Source organism: Marmota monax, unplaced genomic scaffold, assembly GCF_021218885.2.
Source record: "Marmota monax isolate L192 unplaced genomic scaffold, Marmota_monax_Labrador192_F-V1.1 WCK01_AAM20220418_F8-fsc00048, whole genome shotgun sequence".
Lineage (NCBI taxonomy): Eukaryota > Metazoa > Chordata > Mammalia > Rodentia > Sciuridae > Marmota > Marmota monax.
Genome location: NW_026694895.1, coordinates 16,257 through 42,748, shown reverse-complemented (window position 1 = coordinate 42,748; position 26,492 = coordinate 16,257). Strand labels below are relative to the sequence as shown.

Genomic DNA, 26,492 nt, shown 5'->3' with positions numbered 1-26,492 from the left:
GTTTCCCATGGATGGAACAAATGAGGAAAAGCCTTGAATGTCGTATATAGGAAACAGCAAACAGTTCAGTATAAGTACATGAACAGGAGTGAAAAGAAACCTAAATAAATATAAATATATATATATATATATATATATTTTTTTTTTTTTAAATTTATTATTGTTGGTTGTTCAAAACATTACATAGTTCCTGACATATCATATTTCACACTTTGATTCAAGTGGGTTATGAACTCCCATTTTTACCCCATATACAGATTGCAGAATCACATCAGTTACACATCCATTGATTTACATATTGCCATACTAGTGTCTGTTGTGTTCTGCTGCCTTTCCTATCCAATACTATCCCCCCTCCCCTCCCCTCCCCTCCCCTCTTCTCTCTATACCCCCTCTAATGTCATTCATTTCTCCCCCTTGTATTATCTTTCCCTTTCCCCTCACTTCCTCTTGTATGTACTTTTGTATAACCCTGAGGGTCTCCTTCCATTTCCATGAAATTTCCCTTCTCTCTCCCTTTCCCTCCCCCCTCTCATCCCTGTTTAATGTTAATCTTCTTCTCCTGCTCTTCAACCCTACTCTGTTCTTAGTTACTCTCCTTATATCAAAGAAGACATTTGGCATTTGTTTTTTAGGGATTGGCTAGCTTCACTTAGCATAATCTGCTCTAATGCCATCCATTTCCTAGCTTCACTTAGCATAATCTGCTCTAATGCCATCCATTTCCCTGCAAATTCTATGATTTTGTCATTTTTTAATGCAGAGTAATACTCCATTGTGTATAAATGCCACATTTTTTTTATCCATTCGTCTATTGAAGGGCATCTAGGTTGGTTCCACAGTCTTGCTATTGTGAATTGTGCTGCTATGAACATCGATGTAGCAGTGTCCCTGTAGCATGCTCTTTTTAGGTCTTTAGGGAATAGACCAAGAAGGGGAATAGCTGGGTCAAATGGTGGCTCCATTCCCAGCTTTCCAAGAAATCTCCATACTGCTTTCCAAATTGGCTGCACCAATCTGCAGTCCCACCAGCAATGTACAAGTGTACCCTTTTCCCCACATCCTCGCCAGCACTTGTTGTTGTTTGACTTCATAATGGCTGCCAATCTTACTGGAGTGAGATGGTATCTTAGGGTGGTTTTGATTTGCATTTCTCTGACAGCTAGAGATGGTGAGCATTTTTTTCATGTACTTATTGATTGACTGTATGTCCTCCTCTGAGAAGTGTTTGTTCAGGTCCTTGGCCCATTTGTTGATTGGGTTGTTTGTTATCTTATTGTCTGATTTTTTGAGTTCTTTGTATACTCTGGATATTAGGGCTCTATCTGAAGTGTGAGGAGTAAAGATTTGTTCCCAGGATGTAGGCTCCCTATTTACCTCTCTTATTGTATCTTTTGCTGAGAAAAAACTTTTTAGTTTGAGTAAGTCCCATTTGTTGATTCTAGTTATTAACTTTTGTGCTATGGGTGTCCTATTGAGGAATTTGGAGCCCGACCCCACAGTACGTAGATCGTAGCCAACTTTTTCTTCTATCAGACGGCGTGTCTCTGATTTGATATCAAGCTCCTTGATCCATTTTGAATTAACTCTTCCTGCTTAGCATTGTTTTTGCTATTCGGGGTCTTTTATTTTTCCATATGAATTTCATGATTGCTTTCTCTATTTCTACAAGAAATGCCGTTGGGATTTTGATTGGCATTGCATTAAACCTATAGAGAACTTTTGGTAATATCGCCATTTTGATGATGTTAGTTCTGCCTATCCATGAACAGGGTATATTTTTCCATCTTCTAAGATCTTCTTCTATTTCGCTCTTTAGGGTTCTGTAGTTTTCATTGTATAAGTCTTTCGCCTCTTTTGTTAAGTTGATTCCCAAGTATTTTATTTTTTTTGAGGATATTGTGAATGGAGTGGTTGTCCTCGTTTCCATTTCAGAGGATTTGTCGCTGATATACAGGAATGCCTTTGATTTATGCGTGTTGATTTTATATCCTGCCACTTTGCTGAATTCATTTATTAGCTCTAATAGTTTCTTTGTAGACCTTTTTGGGTCTGCTAGGTATAGAATCATGTCACCTGAAAATAGTGATAATTTAAGTTCTTCTTTTCCTATTTTTATGCCTTTAATTTCTTTTGTCTGTCTAATTGCTCTGGCCAGTGTTTCGAGAACTATGTTGAAGAGAAGTGGAGAGAGAGGGCATCCCTGTCTTGTTCCAGATTTTAGAGGGAATGCCTTCAATTTTTCTCCATTCAGAATGATGCTAGCCTGAGGCTCAGTATAGATTGCTTTTACAATATTGAGGTATGTTCCTGTTATCCCTAGTTTTTCTAGAGTTTTGAACATAAAGGGATGCTGTACTTTGTCGAATGCTTTTTCTGCATCTATCGAGATGATCATATGGTTCTTATTTTTAAGTCTATTGATGTGGTGAATAACATTTATTGATTTCCGTATATTGAACCAGCCTTGCATGCCAGGGATGAATCCTTCTTGATCATGGTGCACAATTTTTTTGATGTGCCTTTGTATCCGATTCGCCAGAATTTTATTGAGGATTTTTGCATCTAGGTTCATTAGAGATATTGGTCTGTAGTTTTCTTTCTTTGAAGTGTCTTTGTCTGGTTTAGGTATCAGGGTGATGTTGGCCTCGTAGAATGAATTTGGAAGTTCTCCCTCTTTTTCTATTTCCTGAAGTAGCTTGAAAAGTATTGGTATTAGTTCCTCTTTAAAGGTTTTGTAAAACTCTGCTGTATACCCATCCGGTCCTGGGCTTTTCTTAGTTGGTAGTCTTTTGATGGTTTCTTCTATTTCCTCGATTGATATTGGTCTGTTTAGGTTGTCTATATCCTCCTGACTCAATCTGGGCAGATCATATGACTTCAGAAATTTATCGATGCCTTCACTATCTTCTAATTTATTGGAGTATAAGGATTCAAAATAATTTTTGATTATCTCCTGTATTTCTGAAGTGTCTGTTGTGATATTGCCTTTTTCATCCCGTATGCTAGTAATTTGAGTTCTCTCTCTTCTTCTCTTCGCTAGCATGGCTAAGGGTCTGTCGATTTTGTTTATTTTTTCAAAGAACCAACTTTTAGTTTTGTCAATTTTTCAATTGTTTCTTTTGTTTCGATTTCATTAATTTCAGCTCTGATTTTCATTATTTCTTGCCTTCTACTTCTTTTGCTGTTGTTTTACTCTTCTTTTTCTAGGATTTTGAGATGAAGTATGAGATCATTTATTTGTTGTTTTTTTCTTTTTTTAAGGAATGAACTCCAAGCAATGAATTTTCCTCTTAGAACTGCTTTCAATGTGTCCCATAGATTCCAATATGTTGTGTCTGTGTTTTCATTAATCTCTAAGAATTTTTTAATTTCCTCCTTGATGTCTTCTATAACCCATTGATCATTCAGTAACCTATTGTTCATTCTCCAAGTGCTGTATGCTTTTTCCTTCCTTTTTTATCATTGATTTTCATTTTCATTCCATTATGATCAGATAGGATACATGGTATTATCTCTACTCCTTTATATTGTCTAAGAGTTGCCCTGTGACATAATATATGATCTATTTTTGAGAAGGATCCATGTGCTGCTGAGAAAAAAGTGTAACTGCTTGATGTTGTGTGGTATATTCTATATATGTCAATTAAGTCTAGGTTATTAATTGTGTTATTGAGTTCTATAGTTTCCTTATTCAACTTTTGTTTGGAAGATCTGTCCATTGGTGAGAGAGGTGTGTTGAAGTCTCCCATGATTATTGTATGGTGGTCTATTAGACTCTTGAACTTGAGAAGAGTTTGTTTGATGAACATAGCTGCACCATTGTTTGGGGCATACATATTTAGGATTGTTATGTCTTGTTGGTGTATGGTTCCCTTAAGCAGTATGTAGTGTCCCTCTTTATCCCTTTTGATTAACTTTGGCTTGAAATCTATTTTATTTGATATGAGTATGGACACTCCTGCTTGTTTCCGAAGTCCATATGAGTGATATGATTTTTCCCAACCTTTCACCTTCAGCCTATGTATGTCTTTTCCTATCAAATGCATCTCCTGTAGGCAGCATATTGTTGGTCTTGTTTTGTGATCCATTCTACTAGCCTGTCTCTCTTAATTGGTGAGTTTAAGCCATTAACATTTAGGGTTATTATTGAGATATGGGTTGTTCTTCCAGCCATATTTGTTTATTTCTGTTACTAAACATGGTTCGTTTTCCTCTTTGATTATTTTCGCCCCCTTTACTGTCCTACCTCCCACTGTTGGATTTCATTGTTATTTTCCATTTCCTCTTCCTGTAATGTTTTGCCGAGGATGTTTTCAAGAGATGGTTTTCTAGCTGCAAATTCTTTTAACTTTTGTTTATTGTGGAAGGTTTTAATTTCATCTTCCATCCTGAAGCTTAATTTCGCTGGATACACAATTCTTGGTTGGAACCCATTTTCTTTCAGTGTTTGAAATACGTTATTCCAGGATCTTCTAGCTTTCAGAGTCTGTGTTGAAAGATCAGCTGTTATCCTGATTGGCTTACCCCTAAATGTAATCTGCTTCCTTTCTCTTGTAGCTTTTAAAATTCTCTCCTTATTCTGTATGTTGGGCATCTTCATTATAATGTGTCTAGGTGTGGATCTCTTATGATTTTGCACATTCGGCGTCCTGTAGGCTTCTAGGATTTGGGATTCTGTCTCATTCTTCACGTCTGGGAAGTTTTCTCGTATTATTTCATTGAATAGATTGCTCATTCCTTTGGTTTGGAGTTCTGTACCTTCCTGTATCCCAATGACTCTTAAGTTTGGTCTCTTAATGTTATCCCATATTTCTTGGATGTTCTGCTCATGGTTTCTTAACAGTCTTGCTGAGCTGTCTATGTTCTTTTCAAGTTGAAATACTTTGTCTTCATTGTCTGATGTTCTATCTTCTAAGTGTTCTACTCAATTAGTATTCTCAATTGAGTTTTTAAGTTGGTTCATTGCTTCCTGCATTTCTAGGATTTGTTTGTTTGTTTTTTATAACCTCTATCTCCCTGTATAGTTGATCCTTTGCTTCCTGGATTTGTTTGTGTAATTCATTGTCGAAGTGATCTTTCATTGTCTGATTTTGCTGTCTAATGTCTTCCTTGAGACTCCAGATCATCTGAAGCATGTATATCCTGAATTCTTTATCTGACATTCCATCTGCTGCAGCTGTTACCTCTTCTAAAGTTGAGTTGACCTGCATTGCTTGTGGTCCTTTCTTTCCTTGTGTTTTCATACTGCTTGCGTTTCTTTCTGCTTGGTGAAACTGTTGTGTTTTTGAAAATTTTTCCCCCTATATATTTATATTGCTCTTGTATAGTTGAAAAGTCTCCCTTGCAGGGTCGGGCGGCGGTCTGCCTACCTTGTAGGCGCGGGCGGCGGCTCTGCTCTCTCCTTACTCCAATTGGGGTGTCGTGACTACTACGCCGGCCTGTACCGGGCGCGGGCGGCGGCTCTGTTCTGCCCCTACTCCAATTGGGGTGACGAGTGTACCACGCTGGCAGGCCACCGGGCCTGATCCGCCGGTCGGTTGCAGGTCTGCCTACCCTGCAGGCACGGGCGGCGGCTCTGCTCTGCCCCTACTCCAGTTGGGGTGACGTGTGTACCACGCTGGCAGGCCGCTGGGCCTGACCCGCCAGTCTGTCGCAGGTCTGCTTACCTTGCAGGCGCGGGCGGCGGCTCTGCCCTGCCCCTCCTACCACGCCCGTGTACCACTGGGTCGCAGGTCTGCCCACCTTGCGGGCGCGGGTGGCGGCTCCGCTCCGCCCCCTCTCCAATTCGGATCACGCGACCACCACGCCGGCGAGCCCGAGCCGCTGGGCCTGCTCCGGGCGCGGGCGGCGGCCTGGCTCCTCCCCTCTGGCTCGAAGACAAAGCGAGAGAGACTGGGGTGTCTGGGACTCACCCTCCCTACCAGGAGACCAACTGTTTCTGTCGCTGCTGGTATTGATTAAGTTCTCTCCTCCGCCGCTTTCTGATGACATCAGATCTCTGCCATGTTGGTATCCTATGGGAATGGCAGCACTTCGTTCCCTTTGCCAGGTGACCAAAGCAACGGGTGAGTCCTGACCGGCCCTCACAGGCCCCTTCTCAGTCCTGTTGCCACTGCCCACGAAGGCTCGGTTGGTATTTACCTCCACAGTACTCAGCAGGACCCGGACCGAAAAGCAGTTTCCGCGGGCTTCTTAGCCCTGGGCCAGAGCAGTTCCGGGAGCCGGAACTCAGCCGCTCTGTGCTCGGTGTATGCTCCGATAAGAGCAGGCTCCAAGAAGCAGTCTCCACGGGTCATCTAGCACTGAGCCTGAGTAATGTGTCTGCAAGCCGCAGGCGAATGGCAGCCTGAAATTACCTGTTCTATGGCTGAATGAGCTGCGGTCAGTCGAAAACAGGGATGGTGACGTCAGCTCTCCAAGATGGTGGCCGCTGGCCTCCTCTGTGGTCTGACCGGTGTGGAGAACCGAATTGGACCACTTCCTTCCCCCGTCTCGAACCCAGAATTCAACAATGAGTACGGCGCTTGCACGGCTGGCAGAAACTGCAGCGCTGTATCCCTGCGTCGCTATCTCCTCGTTTCCCAGCGCGCGCTGCAGACTCTAGCTGCGGCGCGATTTGGCGAATAAGCAGTGTTACCCTCCGTGCGACAAATCTCTCGCGTTTGAGTCCCCGCAGCCGATCCTCGTGCGAAGGAAATCCTTCCTCCAGGTTCCGGAGCACCCCACTATTGCTGGAAATTCCTAACAAGATAGCCTTTAGCAGTCCTGATTCGTCATTCTCCCACACAGTGACGCGGCACACGGGGGCAATGCACTCCCCTCTCCGCCATCTTCAGTCCCCAATATATATATATTTTATTTTTTTTATTTTTTTTTAAGGTCCAGACTATATGAAGAGTCTTAAAATAGGCTGGATGACTTTTTAGACTTTTACTGTGGTGTGTGGTGGGAGGGGCACAGTCCTTAACACCATGGAATTAGGAGTCAAAATGAGGTTATTTCAGAGCCAAGTTTTGAATCCCCATTGTCAAATCATTTCTCAATGAAAAGAGGGTAACTTTTAACACCTTGCAGGCTGACTGTGGGAGATGACAAAGTAATTCATATGAAACACTTAGTATAGAGCGTGGAGCCTACTAAAGGATGTCTTAACAATGAGTAGTATTATACTTCTGTAGATATATCTGGAAGAAATGAGGAAAGCAGAGGCATGTCTCATCACCACCATGGTGGGGAGTAGACTTAGAGGGGGACCATGGCAATAGTCTGAAGCTGATGTGAACCTGAATGAGGGTAGTGACAGATGGAATGGCAAAGCAGGGAATGGATTCAACCAGTGCTAGAGAGGAAGAGTTGCATAATTGGGGAACAATTTAGTATGAGAAAGGGAGGAAATGATAAGAACACTGGCCGTTTGAATCTGACTGAAAGAAGGATTGTGTTCCATTAGGACAATGGATCTCAAACTTTTGCATGGTTGAGAATTTCCTGGAGAACCTGATTGTCTTGAAGCACAGGTTGCTGGAACACATCCCTCTCAGAAGTTTACAAGTGGTACTGATGCAGCTGGCTCAAGATCCCACTTTGAGAACTGCTGCAATGGAGAAATAGAAAACTTAGGAGGTGGAAGAGGTATAGTTCAAATGTAAGAAGCAATGGGCATAGCATTGGGCAGCTAATCCAGCCGAGGTGTGTGTTCCTCATGCCTTTAACACGGTGCCACATTGGCAGTTTCCATTTGAAGGTTAGCTCTTCACAGTGCCCTGCCCTTTGTAAATATCCAGTCTCAGAAAAGTGGTTAACATTTTGATTTTTAAATATCCAATTTTAAAATATTTTTAATGTATAGTACCTCATAGTAATCTTCCGTTCAGCCATCCCTAACAAATTTCAATATTGTCCAAGTTATATTCTTGAAGTAGTACTGTTTTTTGAAGAAAAAAAAGTGTGCGAAGTTTCAGCAAATCAAAGAAGGTCCTGGGTTTAACAGAAGTAAGCTGATTTCCTACTGGTAAATTAATCAGAACTTATAATATGCTAGGGTCAATGTGAGTCTCCAAGGTAATGGGAACTTCTGGGCAGCACTTTCAGAACCCACTTGACTTAGAATTCCTTTCTCCCTTGGGAAGACCAATTAACATCCATGGGTGTTCTCAGTACCATGAAAAAGGCAGTATTAGCTTTTCAATTTTTTTGACTTCGAATTTCCTTTAAACAAAGGAAATTTGTCAGTATAGAGGGATAGACTTTATGCCTAGTATTCCTACAATTAATTATGTATTTGATTACAGACTACCAAGTAAAAATAATAATGGTTTGTCAATGACTAAGTAAATTATGATAAATGGTCAGTATATATGATCAACTCTATAAGACTAGCTGGTGTATTTATGCCAAGAAGGCTAAGGACTCTGTAATTATGGCTATTTTGGTTTTAGTTCTGCTGAGATTAGAGATGATATTTTGGATGTTTTTGAGATTATCCTAGTAGTTTGGTTTTGGGTTTTGTTGGGTTTTTGGTGCTGAGGATTAAACTCAGAGCCCCATGCGTATCAGGTAAGCACTCTACCACCGAGTATATCACCAGCTCATTTTAAAAACAGTTCCCCTTGCCTGGATCAAGACCCTGGAAGATTTGGACATGATATATAATGTACTCATCTTTTGAATGTGGAAAACAGAGGTAAATGCCATAAGATGTCATGAGAGCAGGACATATCCTGTCCAATCTCCTGAATCTTAAAAAGGTAACATATTCTTTAGTGATATAAAACTCTCAATGTAATAAGGCAGAAAAGCAAATTTTATTTTTTATAATATTTTAAATCAATGGTTGAAGTAACAACACTTTCTTAACCACTGATTCCATCACATAATGACTATGTCAGTTTTCTTTGTTAAATATAACCAGTCCTCAGTACTTTTCTCCTAAAAATTTTTAATTTGTATTAGTAAAAATGTAAAAGCATATGAAACCAGAATTTCAGTGACTTCAATGACTAGAATGGTACTATATTTTCAAAAAGAGCCAATTAAATTTTTTAAAAAATCATTAGAAGAGGGCTGGGGTTATAGCTTGGTGGTAGAGCGCTTGCCTGACACATGTGAGTCACTGAGTTCAATCCTCAGCACCATATGAAAATAAATAAATAAAATAAAAGTATATAAAAAAATCATTAGAAGAGATAATATAGGTCATGTGAGAAGGAAACAAATTGAAAAATCCTGAGATTAAGAAAGTGTGTTTTTAAATGAACATAATTTCGGGGTGGGAATGAAGATCAGTCGTACAGCACTTGGCTACTTGTGAGAGGCCCTGGGTTATATCTCCAAAAAAGAAGAAAGAAAGGGAGGGAGGGAGGGAGGAAGGAAGGAAGGATGAGAATGATTTATTTGAGTATCAAATGAAAATAAATATTAAAGATTTTAAAAAGAGAGAAAAGCAAAAGCCTGGTGAGGCAGGAAGGCATGGAAAGACCAGCCTTAGACAAGAAGAGGACTCTCTCTCCACAAAGCCTGGAAGAAAACTGAGGATTAATGTGAATGGGGGGACAGAAAGTTGGAGCCGGCTGTTTTTCTTCGTTGTTGGCATCATAGTAGCAGTAACTGTTGTAGCTATTCCTAAATTAATGAATCAGTTAGACTAACTGAAGTAAATACGTGGTAGTGATGCAGATGAGCATCTGTAGCTGGATGGCTCTCATCTTAAGCATAATGAATTTTTGCACATTTGGAAAAATAATGGTCTTTGCCAGTTAGGAAAAAGAACATGGCTGACTAATATCAAGAATGTAAGAGGAAATATGATTACCAATCTTGCTGAAAATGAGGACAATTATTTAATGCAAAGTGACAGTGAGGAATATTGTAGACAACTTTGTGCTAACAAGTGGAGGGAGCCAGGAGCCAGGAGGATGTCACCTCTAGTCAAAGGACATGGGAATTCAGTTACCTAATTCTTAATGCTTCAGGAAACCAGAGGAAGGGGACAGTAAGTAGCCTTGTGCCTCGATGTACAGAATCCCTAGTATTTCTATTTCAAAGAAATACTGCAATCACCTATTTAAGGCCTCATTTAAGACAGAGGAAACTGGAAGTTTAGGAACGGTAAACCTTAATTAGAGGGGAAAACAAGGTGGAAAAATAGAGATTTCATTCTAAATGACCATGCAGGAAAAATGGATAAGGAAAAGCACCAGCTAGAAGTCTGAGAAATGGAAAAATCTCATCTTTGAAGGGTAGGAAGGTGGGGCGGGGTAAAAAAAAAAGGACAGTGAGATAAACTCCAAACAGCACATGGAGAAATAATGAACTGAAGGAAATACTGAGAAATGTCCCCTGAATACAGCTCAGAGAAATCAAAATATGAAAAAGCCATATTGTACATTCAGTATTTCTACGTACTTTTATCCCTAAATGACACTAAGCATACGGAATAAAATATTTGTATTTTATTTTTTTGAAAGCAGGGCTAAACTAGAAACAAAGGAATTTAGAGAAATCAAAACTGAAAGGAGAGTAAGAATCCTCAGCTAAGTAAGCAGTAAACCTGGCTTTCACCCTAGAGACACCTGCCAAAGCTAGATAATCTTGAGCACGCCCTTGGCTGGTTATGTGCTATGTGTGTCTCAGGGCTACAAATGGTGGACAGTCTACTGAGATTCCTTACCCGAGGCTAAAACTTCACACAACTACATTAGTTTAAAGGTGATGAGAAACCATTTTCACTGAAGTTTAGAAAAAGCCTGGATTTCTGGCAGTAGGGAGAAATTTCCCTCTGAAAGTTTGATACCTGTGAACATAAATGACCAATAAACCTAAGAAAAGATGTTGGCAATCAGGAAATACAAAGTAAAGCATAAGCAAGTTAGACTGTAAACAAAGAAGGGCAGGGAGTTTTAAGCTTCCAAATGTAAGTTGAGGTCAGTGAGAATGAGAATGAGGAGAAATTGGAGCTCCGCTACATGGCTAGCTGAAGTATAAATTGGTACAAGACTTTGAAAAGTAATCTGACAACTATTATCAAGGAAAATTAAAGATGTGCATACATTTCAACCCTGTAATTCTATTTCTGGGTCTCTACTCTGGAGAAGTCTGGCTTATGTGCCCAAGATGGTTTATATAAGAATGTTTATTTTATAGAGTGCTTATAATTGCATAAGCAATTGGAAACAATCCAAAGGTTTATAAGAGCAGAACATAAATATATTGTTCTATGATCATAAAATGGAATACTTTTAAGCAATGCTAAAGCTACATTATTGATATAGGTAAATCTCAAAATCATATAGCAGTAAAGCAATCTGCAAATCTGTGAACAGTTTACCATTTACAAAAAAATGTGAATATAAAAAACAATGCTATATATCATGTGTGACTAAGTATATAGTAGTAATATTTAAAAAGTCATGAGTATAATAAACACCAAATTCAGAGTAATGATATTTTCTGGGGAGGGAAGAAGAGAGAAGATTAGGATTCAGGAGAGAACAACCAAGCCACCTCATTGTTTTTTAAAATTACATTGTAATATTGTATTTCTCAAGAAATCAGAAGCAAATATAGCAAAGTATTAAGATTTGCTAGAGGTGATTTGCTATTTGTTATTTCAGTTTCAGAAAAGTTCATTGTACTATTGTCTATACCTTTTCTGTATACTTGAAATATCTCATAATATTTAAAAACAGGGAGTGGGAGTAAGAGAAAAATTCTGTCTTTAATTTAAAAAAAAAGAACACAAGACAGCTTGGGTTCTCATTGAGATAAAATTTTGTGTGCACAAAATTTATCATGAATCAACACCTGTGGAGGAAAGGGGATGGAAAAGTAGGATTGGACAGGGAAGAATATCAAATACTCTCCAGGCTAGCAAAGCATTACCATGCCTACAGGAAACCCTGGGGCTACCTGAGACTAATCTTCTATTCTTACCTCAGTTAGTGCTGGAGGAAGGATATTCCCTTGGGGAAAGGGGATTCTTTGCATTCCTGAAGGAGCCAACTGCCTCAGGCCAAGTATTGGCAACTGGGGCAGCAAGTCCTTGGAGCTCCTTGGGTGGGTCTGTCATGAAAGTGAAGTTTTGTTTTCTTTTTTCCCTTCACTCTCAAATAATATTTATCATTATATTAACCTGAGAGATATGTCGTAAATACAAAGGAGAGTTTCATAGCACATATGAGTAGATTATAATCCTATAGCATATTAATAGCCTTGACACTTCTTTGTAAGAATGTGGTCTGAAGAAAATGTCATATACTAAATCATTAGCAAGCAATTTTAACATTAATTTCCTTGCTTTTCTCAGAAGAGAACAAATATAAGATACCCCTATAATTTAGATGCCCCGTTTTAGATACTGATTTCAGAATTAGCTGTCACAGTCTATGTTTAGAGGGTAAAATATAAAAATTTAAAATTTATAGATGATATCTCTGCATAATCATCTTAATGAGTGTTATTTTGGAAATCGTTAAATGTGTTTTTATGTGACTATGTAATGCTGTCTTCCTCATCAGTCAAAGAAACCAGTAGAGACAGAATTGTCAAATATTTATATCCTACTCATTCATCTTGGTGCCAATCACACATGGGTGTTCAGCTTATATTCTGTAGGGACAGCAGTCATCATTTTACATCAAAGCCCACAAATATAATGTGAAGTTTAACGTAAATATTCACAGGTTTAGGTAGTATTTCCATGCCTAAGAGCTTCCTGATAGTCTGCTTTTGGCACTTCAGTGAAGTCCTACTTGTGACAAGTGTGGACATACAGTAAGTAAGGACATAGTGATATTCATTTTGAAGGGCTCTATGAGGGATACATTGTGAACTTTACTCAGTTGATAAGAATGTCAAAGGAATTGCTCATTTTAAATAGAAAATGCAGCATGAGTACAGAGGCTTGCCTAGCAACTCATTAGGTGTAAACAGTTTCTATAGGTGTCATTCAAGGTTCCTATTTGCAAGAAATAGAGGTGGACATGGCTAATTAAGGATAAAAGGGGAAAAAAGGAAAAAAAAAAGTGGTTATTAGTAAATTCCAACACTTCTATTGGAGAACAAGGCTTGAGATTTAACTTCCAGGAACAGTAACCAAATCTGTGCCACAAATTTGGTCAGATAAGGAAAGAACTGATAACTTCCACTACCTTTGGAAGTGATTTCTGTGTAAGGAACTTGACCTTGAGATCTAATATAGGGAATGCTGCAAGAGGCAGAACAGAGAAAAGGAGCTTCCTGTTTTCTGGAATCAGTCTCTGAGCTGACATCTGAGTCACAGTCTGGCATGAGTGTATCTTCTAGACAGAGCCAAAGTTACTTATCTCTGCTTCAGAGGAAAAGGATTATGGGAAACTGTGTCCCACCTCTGCCTTCAAGCAGAAATTCTCCCAACCATTTCCTTAAATGGTTGTTGAAAAGATTAGCATAAGCAGCCACAAACATGATTTTATAACATCTACTACAATTGAATTGTTTTTTTCCTATGTTCTTATTTGAAATATACCTTCATCCTACCCTGGTATGGTAACTTCTGGCTATCCCAAAATGATGTAACATGCCCACCCTCAGTCCTAGAATACAGAGTAACCAGGGTACAAAGATAATGTGATAGCTTAAGGAGGATTTACACACAGTCCTTCTTGGCCCAGTATGATACAAGCAGCCACTCTTGTGGGAAAAGATGTACATAATAAGTAATTGAATAAAATAAATGAAAGAATGGAAATGTATCACAAAAACTATGCTATTTAAGAGCAAAGAAATTATTTCAGGTAAGCATGATACTACTAGGTTACTGACTATTGTACAGTTTATAGCCATATGTTCTTTTGTTGTTTAGCATTTATTAACAGCCAGCAGTCTAGGTATTGTTAGGCAGAGGCAGGCATTGTCCCACTTATCTATTATGATCATATTATATAGCAGTATTGAGCTAAATACTACTCATCTATATCCTTTCTAAAATGCCTCCACTATTGGGTTCATTAGAAAAGGATTTTCAATAGCAGATAAGGAGTTCAGGGACTGTTTATTAAAACTCATTCTAAGAATAGCTTGTGGAATTTACAAAGCCAATGCTATCAAGTAATTGCACATGTGCCTAATACCACAAAGAGTCAATAAAGTCAATTAAATTTTTATGCAAACATTCATATCTAGTCATAAATAATATTTTAGGTAGTTTTATTTCTGATTGGTTTTTAGGTTTATTTGAGTGTTCACCTACCTGGTATTTTGCTCTAGCAATCATTGTCAAATTTGAACCACTTAACAATTTGTTTTGAATAGCTTGTAAAGCATTAATTGGCACAGGGGTTCTTGAGGTATTCTTCAAGATGCTATTTGTGGCTTAAAGCCTTTGAAATATATTTGATTTGATCTTTGGGTGTTTTATAGCATAACATGCTTTCTATTTATTAAAATCCCATCGAACTAACAATAAGAAAAGGACAAAGTTAAAACACTTTCTCTTATAATAGAACTCGTTCACCTTCATGATGTAGCATAGATTGAAGAATATAATTTCTTTTGACAAATTTTCTAGCTTCTTAGTACAATTTTGAATTCTACGTTATAGCCCAGTCTTTTTCACTTTTCTGTCTCACCTCTCTCCTTTCACACAATGGCACATGAATGCATTTGTGAAAGTAGCAAAATTCTCTTGGTTATGTCGTAGATAAATATAGCAAGATTTTTTCTGTGGGATTGAAAGGATATTTTTCCTTAGTTAAATGGCTTTGTATCAAACATGGTAAAGTGATTCTCTTCCTGGAGATTTACATTTTTTTTTTAATGCTGTGCTGACATACAGTACAGTATAAGGGATATAAAAATTAGCCATTGAAGATGAAGAGCTTTTATTGGTTGGTGTGCCTCTGATGTAAACACTTCAAGTAAGGTCTCTGCAAACATTAAATTTAATATGGCACTGCAGCAGAAAATATTGTTTTAAAGATCTGATTAGAACCACAAACAAAAAAGGCAAATAAAAATATACGTTTCCAACATCAAATAAAAGCTGCAACTCTATTGCCTTTAAATTTAAAATAACCACAAATCATTAGATTATTTAAACCATCCAAAGCTTGCACTTCAAAGAGCCACACTACAGCTTTATGTTATGGGTACGTTCCTGTGTTTCCTGTGACATACGCCAATTCATGTATCTGCCTGAGCAGCCAACCTCATCACCTTATATGCCTTTTATTTCCTTGACTCACAGGAGCTTCAGTTTCAACGACTCACCCGAGAACTGGAAGTGGAAAGGCAGATTGTTGCCAGTCAACTAGAAAGATGTAGGCTTGGAGCAGAATCACCGAGCATCGCCAGCACCAGGTACAGGGCCAAGGGCTCTATCTTTGTGTATTCTCAAGTGACATGTCTTACTAAGTTGCCCTGCATGCAGTAGATGATTCTGTTAGCGATGTCCCGGTTAACTTGCCTTCCTAAATTTGACACAAAAGTTGTCAATACATTTTAATTTTGAGAATCCTCTTGTAATATTGATTACCCTTCAGCCCCATGCTTAAAGTGCTATGTATAGCATTGGTAAGCTTCTGTAGCAAAAGAAACTATGCTTCCTTCAGAAATTTGATTTCTCCTCTATAACTACAGTTGATGGGTGTTACTTGGTTAATTGCTAGCTATATGGTAAGCTAATTGACTGGTATTTTGAAAACCTGGTATGGATTTTTTTAAACTGAGAAATATTTCTAAAAATTAAGATTTAGTCAACTTTTAAAAATGCCTTTAAATTGAGTTTTTCTGGAACTCTGTAAAATTACTATATGAAATGATTCTGTATATTCAGATATACTAAATACAAAATAAATATATACTTGAACATTTAATCATGATTATTATTTTTGTATAAATGACCTCTTCTGCTATCTAAGAACATCATTATTATAAAAATAAATACCATATACTCCAAATGGGTTAAATCGCTGCTTATCTATAGATTTCTTTCTTAGTTACATATTCCTAGAAAGCCTACTATGAAATACTTCATTACTTGTGTTTTTGAGCTTGGTATGTTTATACTTAGGTGGGTATGCCTATAATAACTTGTCTCTCAGTTATTTTTAGTCACATAATGGTTCTACTTCTCAGCATCTCCTGTTAGTCATAGACAATTCTCTTTTTGCTGAATAGAATGTGGTCTATAGTTTCACTTTTCCAGTGATTGTTGGTATGAATTTTAGACATAAGGCTGATAAATTATATTCACATGAATTTTTCATCTCAGAGCGTACAAGTAAAGTCAATAAAAACCTTTAGAAATAAATATAAAATTATGATCTTTTTTTAAAATTCAGGTATGTTTTTATAGTAAAAAAATCATAAGCAAGGTGTAAAATTTCAAATTATAGATTTCTAATTCTACCTTTATAATATCCAGTTAAATAATTTATCAAGGAAGTAAAAATTGTCAAAACAAATTAGTTTTGACTCTATTCAATATTTTTAAAAAGTTATCTATATATTGAGCACCCAAAAGGGAAATTCACAAACTCAATAATATTCCCCAAAAATATAGACCAATTTTGTTTAGAAAAATAGAATTTTATATTCATGGAAAAAATAAATAACATTTGAAGAATGCAGTATGGCTCGGTAAACAAACAGAGTTTCTCTTGCTATACCAATTTAAAAAAAAATACTTAAGGAAATGGCAAAAGAGAAGGGAACTCTCTAAATACTAAAAGTAGAAAGGGAACCGAAAACCAGAACCAGAAGTATTTGAGCCACCTTTGCAGGAAGCCTGAGAACACTGCTTATACCTCCAAATGAGTCCTCAAATTGGTTTTAACATCCATACAGGGCCCAAGGAGTAAGGTTTAAGGTGTGTTCAGGATGGCCCCTTTGAATTTAAGATTGCTGCATTTAGCCAGGACCTTTAAAGGACCACACTCTTGGCAAACCCAAACTCATACAATATGTGGATTTGGGGTCCAGTTATAACTGTCCCCATCTGAGAAACTAACACCACTAAAGTTGAGCTCACAATCAGATGTTATAAAACACAAATCAATAAAACCCTAGGCTGACATCAGCACTATGACAGAATTGGACTTCCCAATATATCTTCTCTGACAGAAGCATTCATTTGAATAACTATCCACACATGAAAATAACTGCATAAAAGTTAAGGAATCCAGGTGAGGGATTACAGCCCTTGAGTATGCACAGAAGTAAGAAAAGATGAAGAGGGTAGGAAGGACAATTTTGCACTGTGCTTTGTTCATTACATACTTTTGGACTAATTCTAATCTTGTAAAAGATTGTATTAAAATACTTCTCTTCAAAAAAAAAAGATATATATATATCTTGGCAAAGAGTAAGAATCCATAGAAGAGAGAGTGTGATTTCAAACTCCAAAACCTAGACACTGGTATAGAAATTCTGAAAGATGTGTAGAATAAGATATATACAAAGAATGTTCAATGCAGCTTTATTTCCTAAAGTAAAAATATCACAAAGAACATTATTGTCCATCAGGATGAAAATGGGAAACAAACTGTGGATAAGTAAACTCTACAACAATTAAAATGAAATAACTGGATTTGTACGTAGCACCATGGGGATGTTTTTAAAACAAACTTCTGATTGAAAATTGCAAGTTGCAGAAGAGGAGAAATAGGAGAATATCATCTGAACATTTTTAAAACAGTTTTATAATTATTCAACAATACTTGGAATCATTTATAAGTGAATTCATGTGGAATAAAACCACTAAAAACATTTTGGATTGATACCAATTTAAGAGAGTAGTGATGTCTGTAGGAAGGGGGAAGATATCAGGAATTAGGCTTTGGCTCAAGCTGTAAAGTTTTATTTAACAGAGCCATCTGGAGCAAAAATGAAAAAAAAAAAAAAGATGTTAACATCTGTTAAATGGGGGGGTGAGGGGTATAGATTATAGATGCCTGGCTATTAGATTATCTCCTGTGCTTTTCTTTAAGCTTTAAAATAAGTTAATGGTTATATAGTTCAATTAACTAATTCCATAGATTGATAAAAATTTATAAAATACATGTTGTGGGCAATAGTTACTGTCATTGGTATTGTGTGCTTTGTATCTGGTTCCTAGTGCCTATTGTCATATCTGGGATGTTGCTGAGACTTACTTAGTCAGTGAATTTTGGACAAATTAATGGGTCCTGTAGAAATGAGAACAGGGTTACAAGACAGGTTGTTCTGGAGCATGAAGAAGCTCAGTCATGTTTAGGATATGTACTGAAAGGACCTAGTAGCTTATGAGGTTGGAAAGGTAAAGCTGTACTATTTGATTATGGAGATCTTCATCGGGTCTTTAAAGGATATCTACAGAAAGTTGTTAGTAGTGATTGTCGATTTATTTGAAGGAAGTTTTTCTTTCTTGACTGTGCTGTGTGCAAAACATAATGAAGAGAGGCCAGACAGCCAAATAGGAACCTATTATGGAATCTTAAGAGTTATGAGTAGTTTTTCTCTTTTAGAGAACTCTAGTTGTAAAGGTAATTGAACCATGAGTTACCCTACTCCCATGTCATGTGATTCCCATGTGTTCTTATATCCCAGCTAAATGCCAACACTTCCTAATAGCCTTGCCCCAAGTTCCCCTAGGAAAATCATCTCTTTCATCTGAATGCCTGTGTCTCTATGCCATAGCTCATCTATGAGATGGTGAGAGCCACCCCACCCCCACAATCCTGGCACAGTGCCTAGAGCTTAGTGGGCATTCAGCCAAAAGATTAGTGGATGGATGGTGAGCCGAAATGAAGTCCAGAGGTTTTGAGCTCATCAGAGGATGCTTTTCCTTTAGGTTGTCCCCTTGGTGTCTTTAAATTTCTACCTACCCTTTCTCATATCTGCCCTTTTCATACCTTTCAGGGTGCTTTCCAGAGGACCTTTAGAAGACTACTGACATAGTTATTCTGCTCTGTGATCACCAGGTCTATACGCTGGCAAGGAGCCCATAAGAAAATAGTGTGGTAGTAGAGGGAGCAAAGGCATTTTACTGTGTCACTTGAGACACACCCCTTTGGGTCTTCCAGCTCCACTAACTGTTCTCTTGGAACCAGAACCAAGAATGTAAATAGAAATTATCTCTCACACTCAGACCCTCTTTCCATCAGCTATTTCTGTTTTGCCCAAAATACAAATGAAATTGCTGCTTATGTCCATGAAGCTTACTATTGGACATTATCCATTTTTTTTATTTTTTTAATTGTTTCAATCAGTTATACATGATAGTAGAATGCACTTTGATACATCCTATATAATGGAGCATAATTTCTCATTCTTCTGGTTATACATGATATAGGATCCCATTGGTGGGCTAAGGCATTTGTTCTGAACATACTAAATATACTGTGGTTATATATATATATTCCACCTCACTTGTATATTGGGAATACCTTTTAAAATGTAAAAAATAAAAATAAAATGCAGAAATTAAGGGAAAAAGAAGATAAAGTTAAAAAAAAATAAGATGCATCAAGGTTAAAATAGTACCAAAAGAATGTATATTGTAACATGCCATGCATTTGTTTACGTAGGTAGTCACTTTTTTCCTGAGTATCCTAGTAGCCATGCTAGAGAGAGAAAGTGCTAATGAACTCTACAATTTAACTGTCTCTGAGTTGTTCAGGAGGTTCTCTCATTCCTGGGACCAAGACTTGAATTGTTTTCCCAGTGTGTCCCCATTAAGAAATCACTGTTTGATGAAGTAAACAGTGTCCTAGGTGGTCTCTTTCCAATAAATTACAAAAATAGGTCCAGAGGGCTTTTTCTCATTGCTAAATAGAATATAAAGGTATGGAATACCACCTTAGCTTAAAGTAATTCTCCAGTAGGCCAATCTGAAATCTATCTTAGCTCAGGATGATGCTCAGCATATGTAGATGAATGGATCAATTTCAGGTCTGCTAAGCAGGCAGACTACCATGATAGTTCCTATCTGCAGAGCCCTTGAGAGTCCTGGATTGTATTGTGCACTGAGATGTGAGGTGTCCTATATTGCAGGTCACTGTGCAGGTATATGGTATATGCACTATAGCAACACAAATAACTTCAGCTTAGGCTCCTTAAAGGAAAATATGCCCTTTAAACCTTATGTTTCCCATGGACTAGGCAGCAGTCTTCAAATTCAATGTTTGATGCACATGGGATTTTTTCTTTTTCACCATGCAATATCATCATTTGGATATTGTTCTCACACTAATTGGGTTTAGATTTAAGTGGGTGGAATAACAGTAAAAGGACCCAGTAACACAATGAAAGACCACCTGGACCCTGTGCCCCTCTTCTCACCCTGTAACTTCCTTTGCCCTTCTCTGGTCCCAAGGTCAAAGAAGGGCATGGGGTAGCCAAGACCATATTCTTAATCTGTACTTATTGACTTTGGAATTAAATAATGATCATCTTAATTTTTAAAGTGCAAGAAAATAGAGATTCTACCACCCAGAGATAACTACTATAGTTTTAAGTTAGCTATACTAAAGTTAGAATAAAATTCACCCCTTTATAGCATAGTTTTATGATTTTTTTTGACTAACACTTTTGGTGTACAGTTATAACTACCACTACTAGCATAGAGAACATTTTTATGAACCGCCAAAACTGAGACAACCACTTTTAACAATTTACTACATGCCTTTCTCTTTAAATTTTTCTTTAAGGTAAATCCCCTTGTAATTTTTTATCTTGTTGCTGAAGTTCCTCTTTGACATCCCAAGCCTAGTACTTAAACAAGGAATTCCCAAGGCAGTAAATAGCCTTGGGCCTAATTGGATGCTAATTTGGCAGCATTTGGAGATTACTACAGCCTTCCAAGGGTAAGAGCAATATAGGTAGAAAACTTGACTAGGAGAACATTACAAGATGAATTCAGCCTTCAAGTATATGAAGTACAGTCTGTGTTCATATTTCCTACAAGCAGAGAAAATATCCTAGCTGTTCATCTTGTTGGGGTAACGAAGATGTGAAAGGACAGGAAAATATATTTAAAATTCAAAATTCAGAACATGAAAATATCATCTTAGAATTGCAGAAGCTATCTCCAGAATTTAAAAACTATGCTTAGTGAGAGACATGGAATCCTACCATTGTCCAGAATTTCATCTTAGCTTCTGTTCATTTTTAAGTTACTTCTAGATAACTTAGATGATGAAAGAGAGTATATTTCTTTGAAGGCCATAAATTTGATCCAAATATTTTCTCATGCAAATCAGAGCTTGTTCATGTATATTAAGATGAAGCACTAAATTTTTGTTACAATTAAAGTTTTTAAAAAGGATATTTAAAAAGTGAATCCTTTAATAATTATATATCATAGTAATGGCAACTTTTGGAAATAAAGCAGTTTTAATTTTTTGTTTTGGCTATTTGTACATGATTATAAATTCAATTATCTTATTTGGAAGCAGATGGTCTCTTTACATTGTTCTTTGATGTTTGCTTGGTATTTGAAAGCTACTGTGGACACAGAGAAATCCTGCCCATATCAATTGAATGAGGGAAGAAATGGGGAGCAATGTTGAAATTACCTCATCCTCTCCCTAAGATTATCTCTTTTCAGTTAGCTTGAAGCTCTGCTAAAATGGAATTCTTTATGGTTTTAGAAAAGGTCATACAATCTTGAAAAATAGTCTTATTATCAGCACTTAAGAACTTTTTTCCCCCCAATAAAAAGATTCAATTCCCCACAGCCATTTCAGGTTTCTTTTTTTATTTTTTATGTTGTTTTTTTTTTATTTTGTCTTGTTTTTTTTTTTTTTTTTTACACTTTATCAGGTTTTAGTACTGACAGTGGTAAAAAGTTTTTTTCATGGTTCAAATCTTTTCTTCAGTGAATATTTTTAAGTCACTGTGAAATAAATCTCAAATAATGCATTCTTTAAAATGGGTCTTTGAAAAGATTGAATTTTTTTATCCCTTAACAGTTTTTACTTGTTTAATTTACCACTTTAGGAAAATGTCTGATAAAGTTCTGTCCCTTTGACTTCTAGTGCTCCACTAGCCAAAACCTGATGGGTTTTTTTTTTTTTCATTATTAAATAAGTTTTATCGATTTATTTCACATTCATTAAAATTCATACTTCTGAAGTAGACAGTTCAGTGTTATTTAATATATTTATGTGGAGTTGTAAAAAATTACCACTATCTAATTTTAGAACATTTTTATCACCCCAAAAAGAAACTGTCTTACACAGTAGCTTTCCTTCCCTTTCAGGGCCTCAGAACCACTGACTTACTTTCTATGTGGATATGCCTGTTCTGAACATTTTATATACATGGTATTTGACAATATGTGGTTTTTTGGGTCACTTCTTGTACTTAGCAGAATATTTTCAAGGTTCATGCATGTTGTAGCTTGCCTTTTTATTTCAAAATAATATTTCATTGTGTGGATGCAACATTTTGTTTATCATTCATCTTTAATTATTGTAAAGACTTTGCTGTTTCTTAGGCTTTGATCTGGTTTGGTTTGGCTTGGTTTAGTTCCCCCGCACTCTGTGGTGCTGGGATTGAACGCCAACCAGCCCATGCCAACTGTCATCCCACTTTTTCTGTTGTTGGTTGTTTTTTTTTTAGACAGAGTCTTGCTGAGTTGCCTTGGCTGGCATAGAACTGGAGATCCTCCTGCCTCAGCCTTCAGGGTCATGGGAATCACAAGCATGCATCACCTGTCTTAGATTTTAAGAGGGCTCCAAGCATTCCTAGACTGGGGTGTATGGAGAACATAAGGGAGATTCCCTTCAGCCTGCCTACCCATCATCCTTCTGTCTCACATGAGTTTGCCTTCTTTCCTTTCTCCTTAGCTTTCTTTTTTACTAAGTCTTTGTTTATTGCTAAACTATTTGTCAGTGTTGATTTATTTTTATTTTTAAGTGCATGGTAAGTATTTGGGAGTCCTATGATGTTCATTGCAATAAATTTCCTTTTGTAGTGTGAAATTTGGTCACTACTGATTTTCTTTTTTTTTAATAGAGAGGGAGAGAGAATTTTTTAATATTTATTTTTTTAGTTTTCAGTGGACACAACATCTTTATTTTATTTTTATGTGGCGCTGAGGATCGAACCTAGCGCCTCGCACATGCCAGGTGAACGCGCTACTGCTTGAGCCACATCCCCAGCCCCATTACTAACTTTTTTAATGGTCAAACAAAAGATCCCTGACTTCATCTCCAATTCAGACTAATTGCAAAATAAATTAATACTTCAGTAAAATTATCAGAAACACTCCTTGAGTTCTCCACAGTGAATATTTATTAAGTGGTTTTTCTTCTGAGCAAATTAAGTAACATTGAATTTTATGGTGCAACTCCTATCGTAAACACAGTGAAGAGTTTTACATCTGAAATACAGAAAACTAGACCATAGATGACATGCAGCTTTGCATAACTTATTTATCTGGATCATTTGCTTAGCACAATTTTTCCAGAAGCCTGTATTAGTATTAGTAATAGTATTAGTACTAGTATTAGTATTAGTATTAGTGTTACTGGTAATGGGAATTACACCCAAGGATGCTCTACCGCTGAGCTGTTTCCCCAGTCCTTTTTATTTTTCATTTTGAGATAGGATTTTGCTACCTTGCTGAGGCTGGACTCAAACTTATGATCCTCCTTTCTTACCCTTGTGAGTCACTAATAGGCATGCACCACCACATCTGGTTTTCAGAAGGCATGGTCACCAGCCAGTTTCATCTGGGAAATATATTTCCACGTGGAAATTATTCCTACACATTTGATTAAACTTGAATAATCAAGACTTAGGGTAGGACATGTGAGCCCAGAATAATTCAGGCAGTACTCCTTTAGACTAACATTTTAAAACTAAGAATGTGATCATGTAGAAGTTGGATGAATGTTAAACCAAATAATTTTTATGAATAATAGAATCTTTTGGAGACTAGAACATTATAACAAAGCATTTTAATCATAGTGAATAAATATTCCAAAATGAATTAGCTATCTCTTAGAGCATTTTAAAATGTTAAATAGGTGATTTGATTGGGAGGAAAAAAAAAAAAGGTCAACTTTATAGTTAGCATCAAAGTTTCAGTTTATTATAAAACTGTTATAGTATGTTTGGTTGAATATGGAGGCAAACCATTTGTATTAACTATTCTAATTAATGAAGAGGAAAATACTTGTTAAAATTTAGAGGCCCATGCATCTAAAATATATATGGCATGCCATTATTTAATTATATTTTAAAGAACCATTTTAATTAGAATAACATTATTCCATTTTCTCCTATTTTTCATAGTTCACATCCTATAATTACTATTCTTAAATTATTTAACAGTAATAAATGATTGAATTAAAACAAGAATTATATTACTACCCTCCACTCTTAATCATTAGATTTTTTAAGGTATGTATATATTATCATTAAAATATATTAAGAACTTTACTAAAGTAGGGCATTCAAGATATTTCAATATATTTTTTGATAAAATTTACCTTTACTGCTTTATAAAATTACTAATTATTTTTAACATATCAAAACAGCAATGATACCAGGCACAATGGTGCACGCCTGTAATCCCAGCAGCTCCGGAGGCTAAGACAGGAGGATCGCAAGTTCAAAGCCAGCCTCAGCAAAATCTAAGTGTTAAGCCCCTCAGGGAGACCCTGTCTCTAAATAAAATACAAAATAGGGCTCAGTGGTTGAATGCCCCTGAGTGAATGGCAAGGATGCTTTTAAATCCTGTATTTTTTTAAAGTAGTCACAGCCTAGAATTAAAGCTATAAAGATTCATTATTTGGCTTCTTTTTTGCAAAACAAATATTGTATGTAAAATTCAGATCTTCTTTGCACCAGTCTTCTTTTTCAGGGTGTAGTGTTAAATATATGTATTGTTGATAAATATGCATATATTTATATGTATATGTATTTCATACATCCATGACTAATATTTTGTGTTGCTTTGTAAGCACACAAGTGGAATAGTCTATGAATCATTGTGCACCTTGAGTTTTTTATGTTTCTATCCATTATTGATACATATGTAGATCTAGTTTATTTTTAAACTGCTATAACACCTGTGTCATCCACTATTAAACTATTTAGCTATTCCAAATTAAAATTTTACAGTATTATGAGAGATGATGATAATAAACATTACTTTTTTTTTTTTAGAGAGAGAGAATTTTTTAATATTTATTTTTAGTTTTCAGCAGACACAACAGCATCTTTGTTTGTATGTGGTGCTGAGGATCGAACCTGGGCCGCGTGCATGCCAGGCGATCGCACTACCGCTTGATCCACATCCTCAGCCCCATAAACATTACTTATATGTAATGATCAAACCAGAGTGATTGACACACATCTGTCATCTCAGACATTGTGTTGGGGATATCCAAAGTACTTTCTACTAGCCATTTTGAAATATTCAACTAATTGTTATCAATCATAGTTATCCTACTATGCTATAGAACATTAGAAATTATTCCTCCTATCCAACTGTACCCTTGTTCCCATTAACCATTCTCTCTCCTTCCCTGCCTTCCCCTACCCATCCCAAGCTCTGGTAACCACTCTCTCCTACTTTGAGATAAACTTTTTAGCTCCCACATTTATGTGAGAACATGAGGTATTTGTCTTACTTTGCCTGACTCATTTTATTTAACATATTATTCTCCAGTTCCATCCATGTAAACAGTGATCTTCTTGCGTATGTCTCTTTGTTCACACGTATATGATGCTGGAAAATGCATTTTTAGAAATGGAGTGTTTATGTAATAATGAATGTACGTTTTTAATTTGTCTAGATCTTGCTCAATTTCTTTTTGAACTAGCTCAGCAATGCACCCTCTTGAACATTGTATAAATTTCAAAGTCACTCTCCTTCTTCTTCCCTTCCTCCATTATTATTCCTCCCCGTCCTCCTCCTCCCTCTCCATTCTTTGTCTCTCTTGCTCAAAATTTAATACTGAGAAGGGTCTTGGTTTTTTCAAATCTAATGTTATCTCATTCTACTTTGCATTTTTTTATTAGTTAGTGGAGCTTTGCATCTTTTTGTATGCAATGACCCATTTGAGTTTTCTCTTCTATTTATATTCTTTGCTCATTTTCCTAATGAATAATTTGGCTTATTCTTTTTAGTTCTATCATTAGTTTTAGGGTATTTTTTTCCATTAACTAAATTAATTTTGGAATGTATTTTTTTAAATGGTAGAGGTTCTAGTACAATATAGCACAAAGTATTCATATTGATCAATTTTTAGAATATGAATGTTTTAGTGTTATGATAGGTTTATAGAAGAAAAAACCTTCTATATATGCTATATAGTCATGGATCCCAAATTATCCAAACATGCAACTTAATGATACTAACATTATTTTCTGTTTCCACATTTCTTTTAATGACTCTGCATTTATTTTTTCTGCAAATATTTATGTCTTTCCAAATACACTCAACAAATATTTATGCCTGTTCTTTTTTTCTAGAAATATAAAGATGCAAAAGGTTAGTAATTTCCATTCTAGTA

The 26,492-nt window shown here is 36.5% G+C and overlaps 1 protein-coding gene across 1 annotated transcript in view; it reads left to right on the top strand.

Annotated features, from left to right (window-relative positions):
- The window catches only part of LOC124080853 (plakophilin-4-like), a 169,564-nt gene that overhangs the window by 135,511 nt on the left and 7,561 nt on the right, over window positions 1–26,492 (top strand). Inside the window, exon 3 of the mRNA XM_058573506.1 lies at window positions 15,227–15,339. Within this exon, the coding sequence (XP_058429489.1) occupies window positions 15,227–15,339 (113 nt within the window). The remainder of the gene's footprint in view (window positions 1–15,226; window positions 15,340–26,492) is intronic.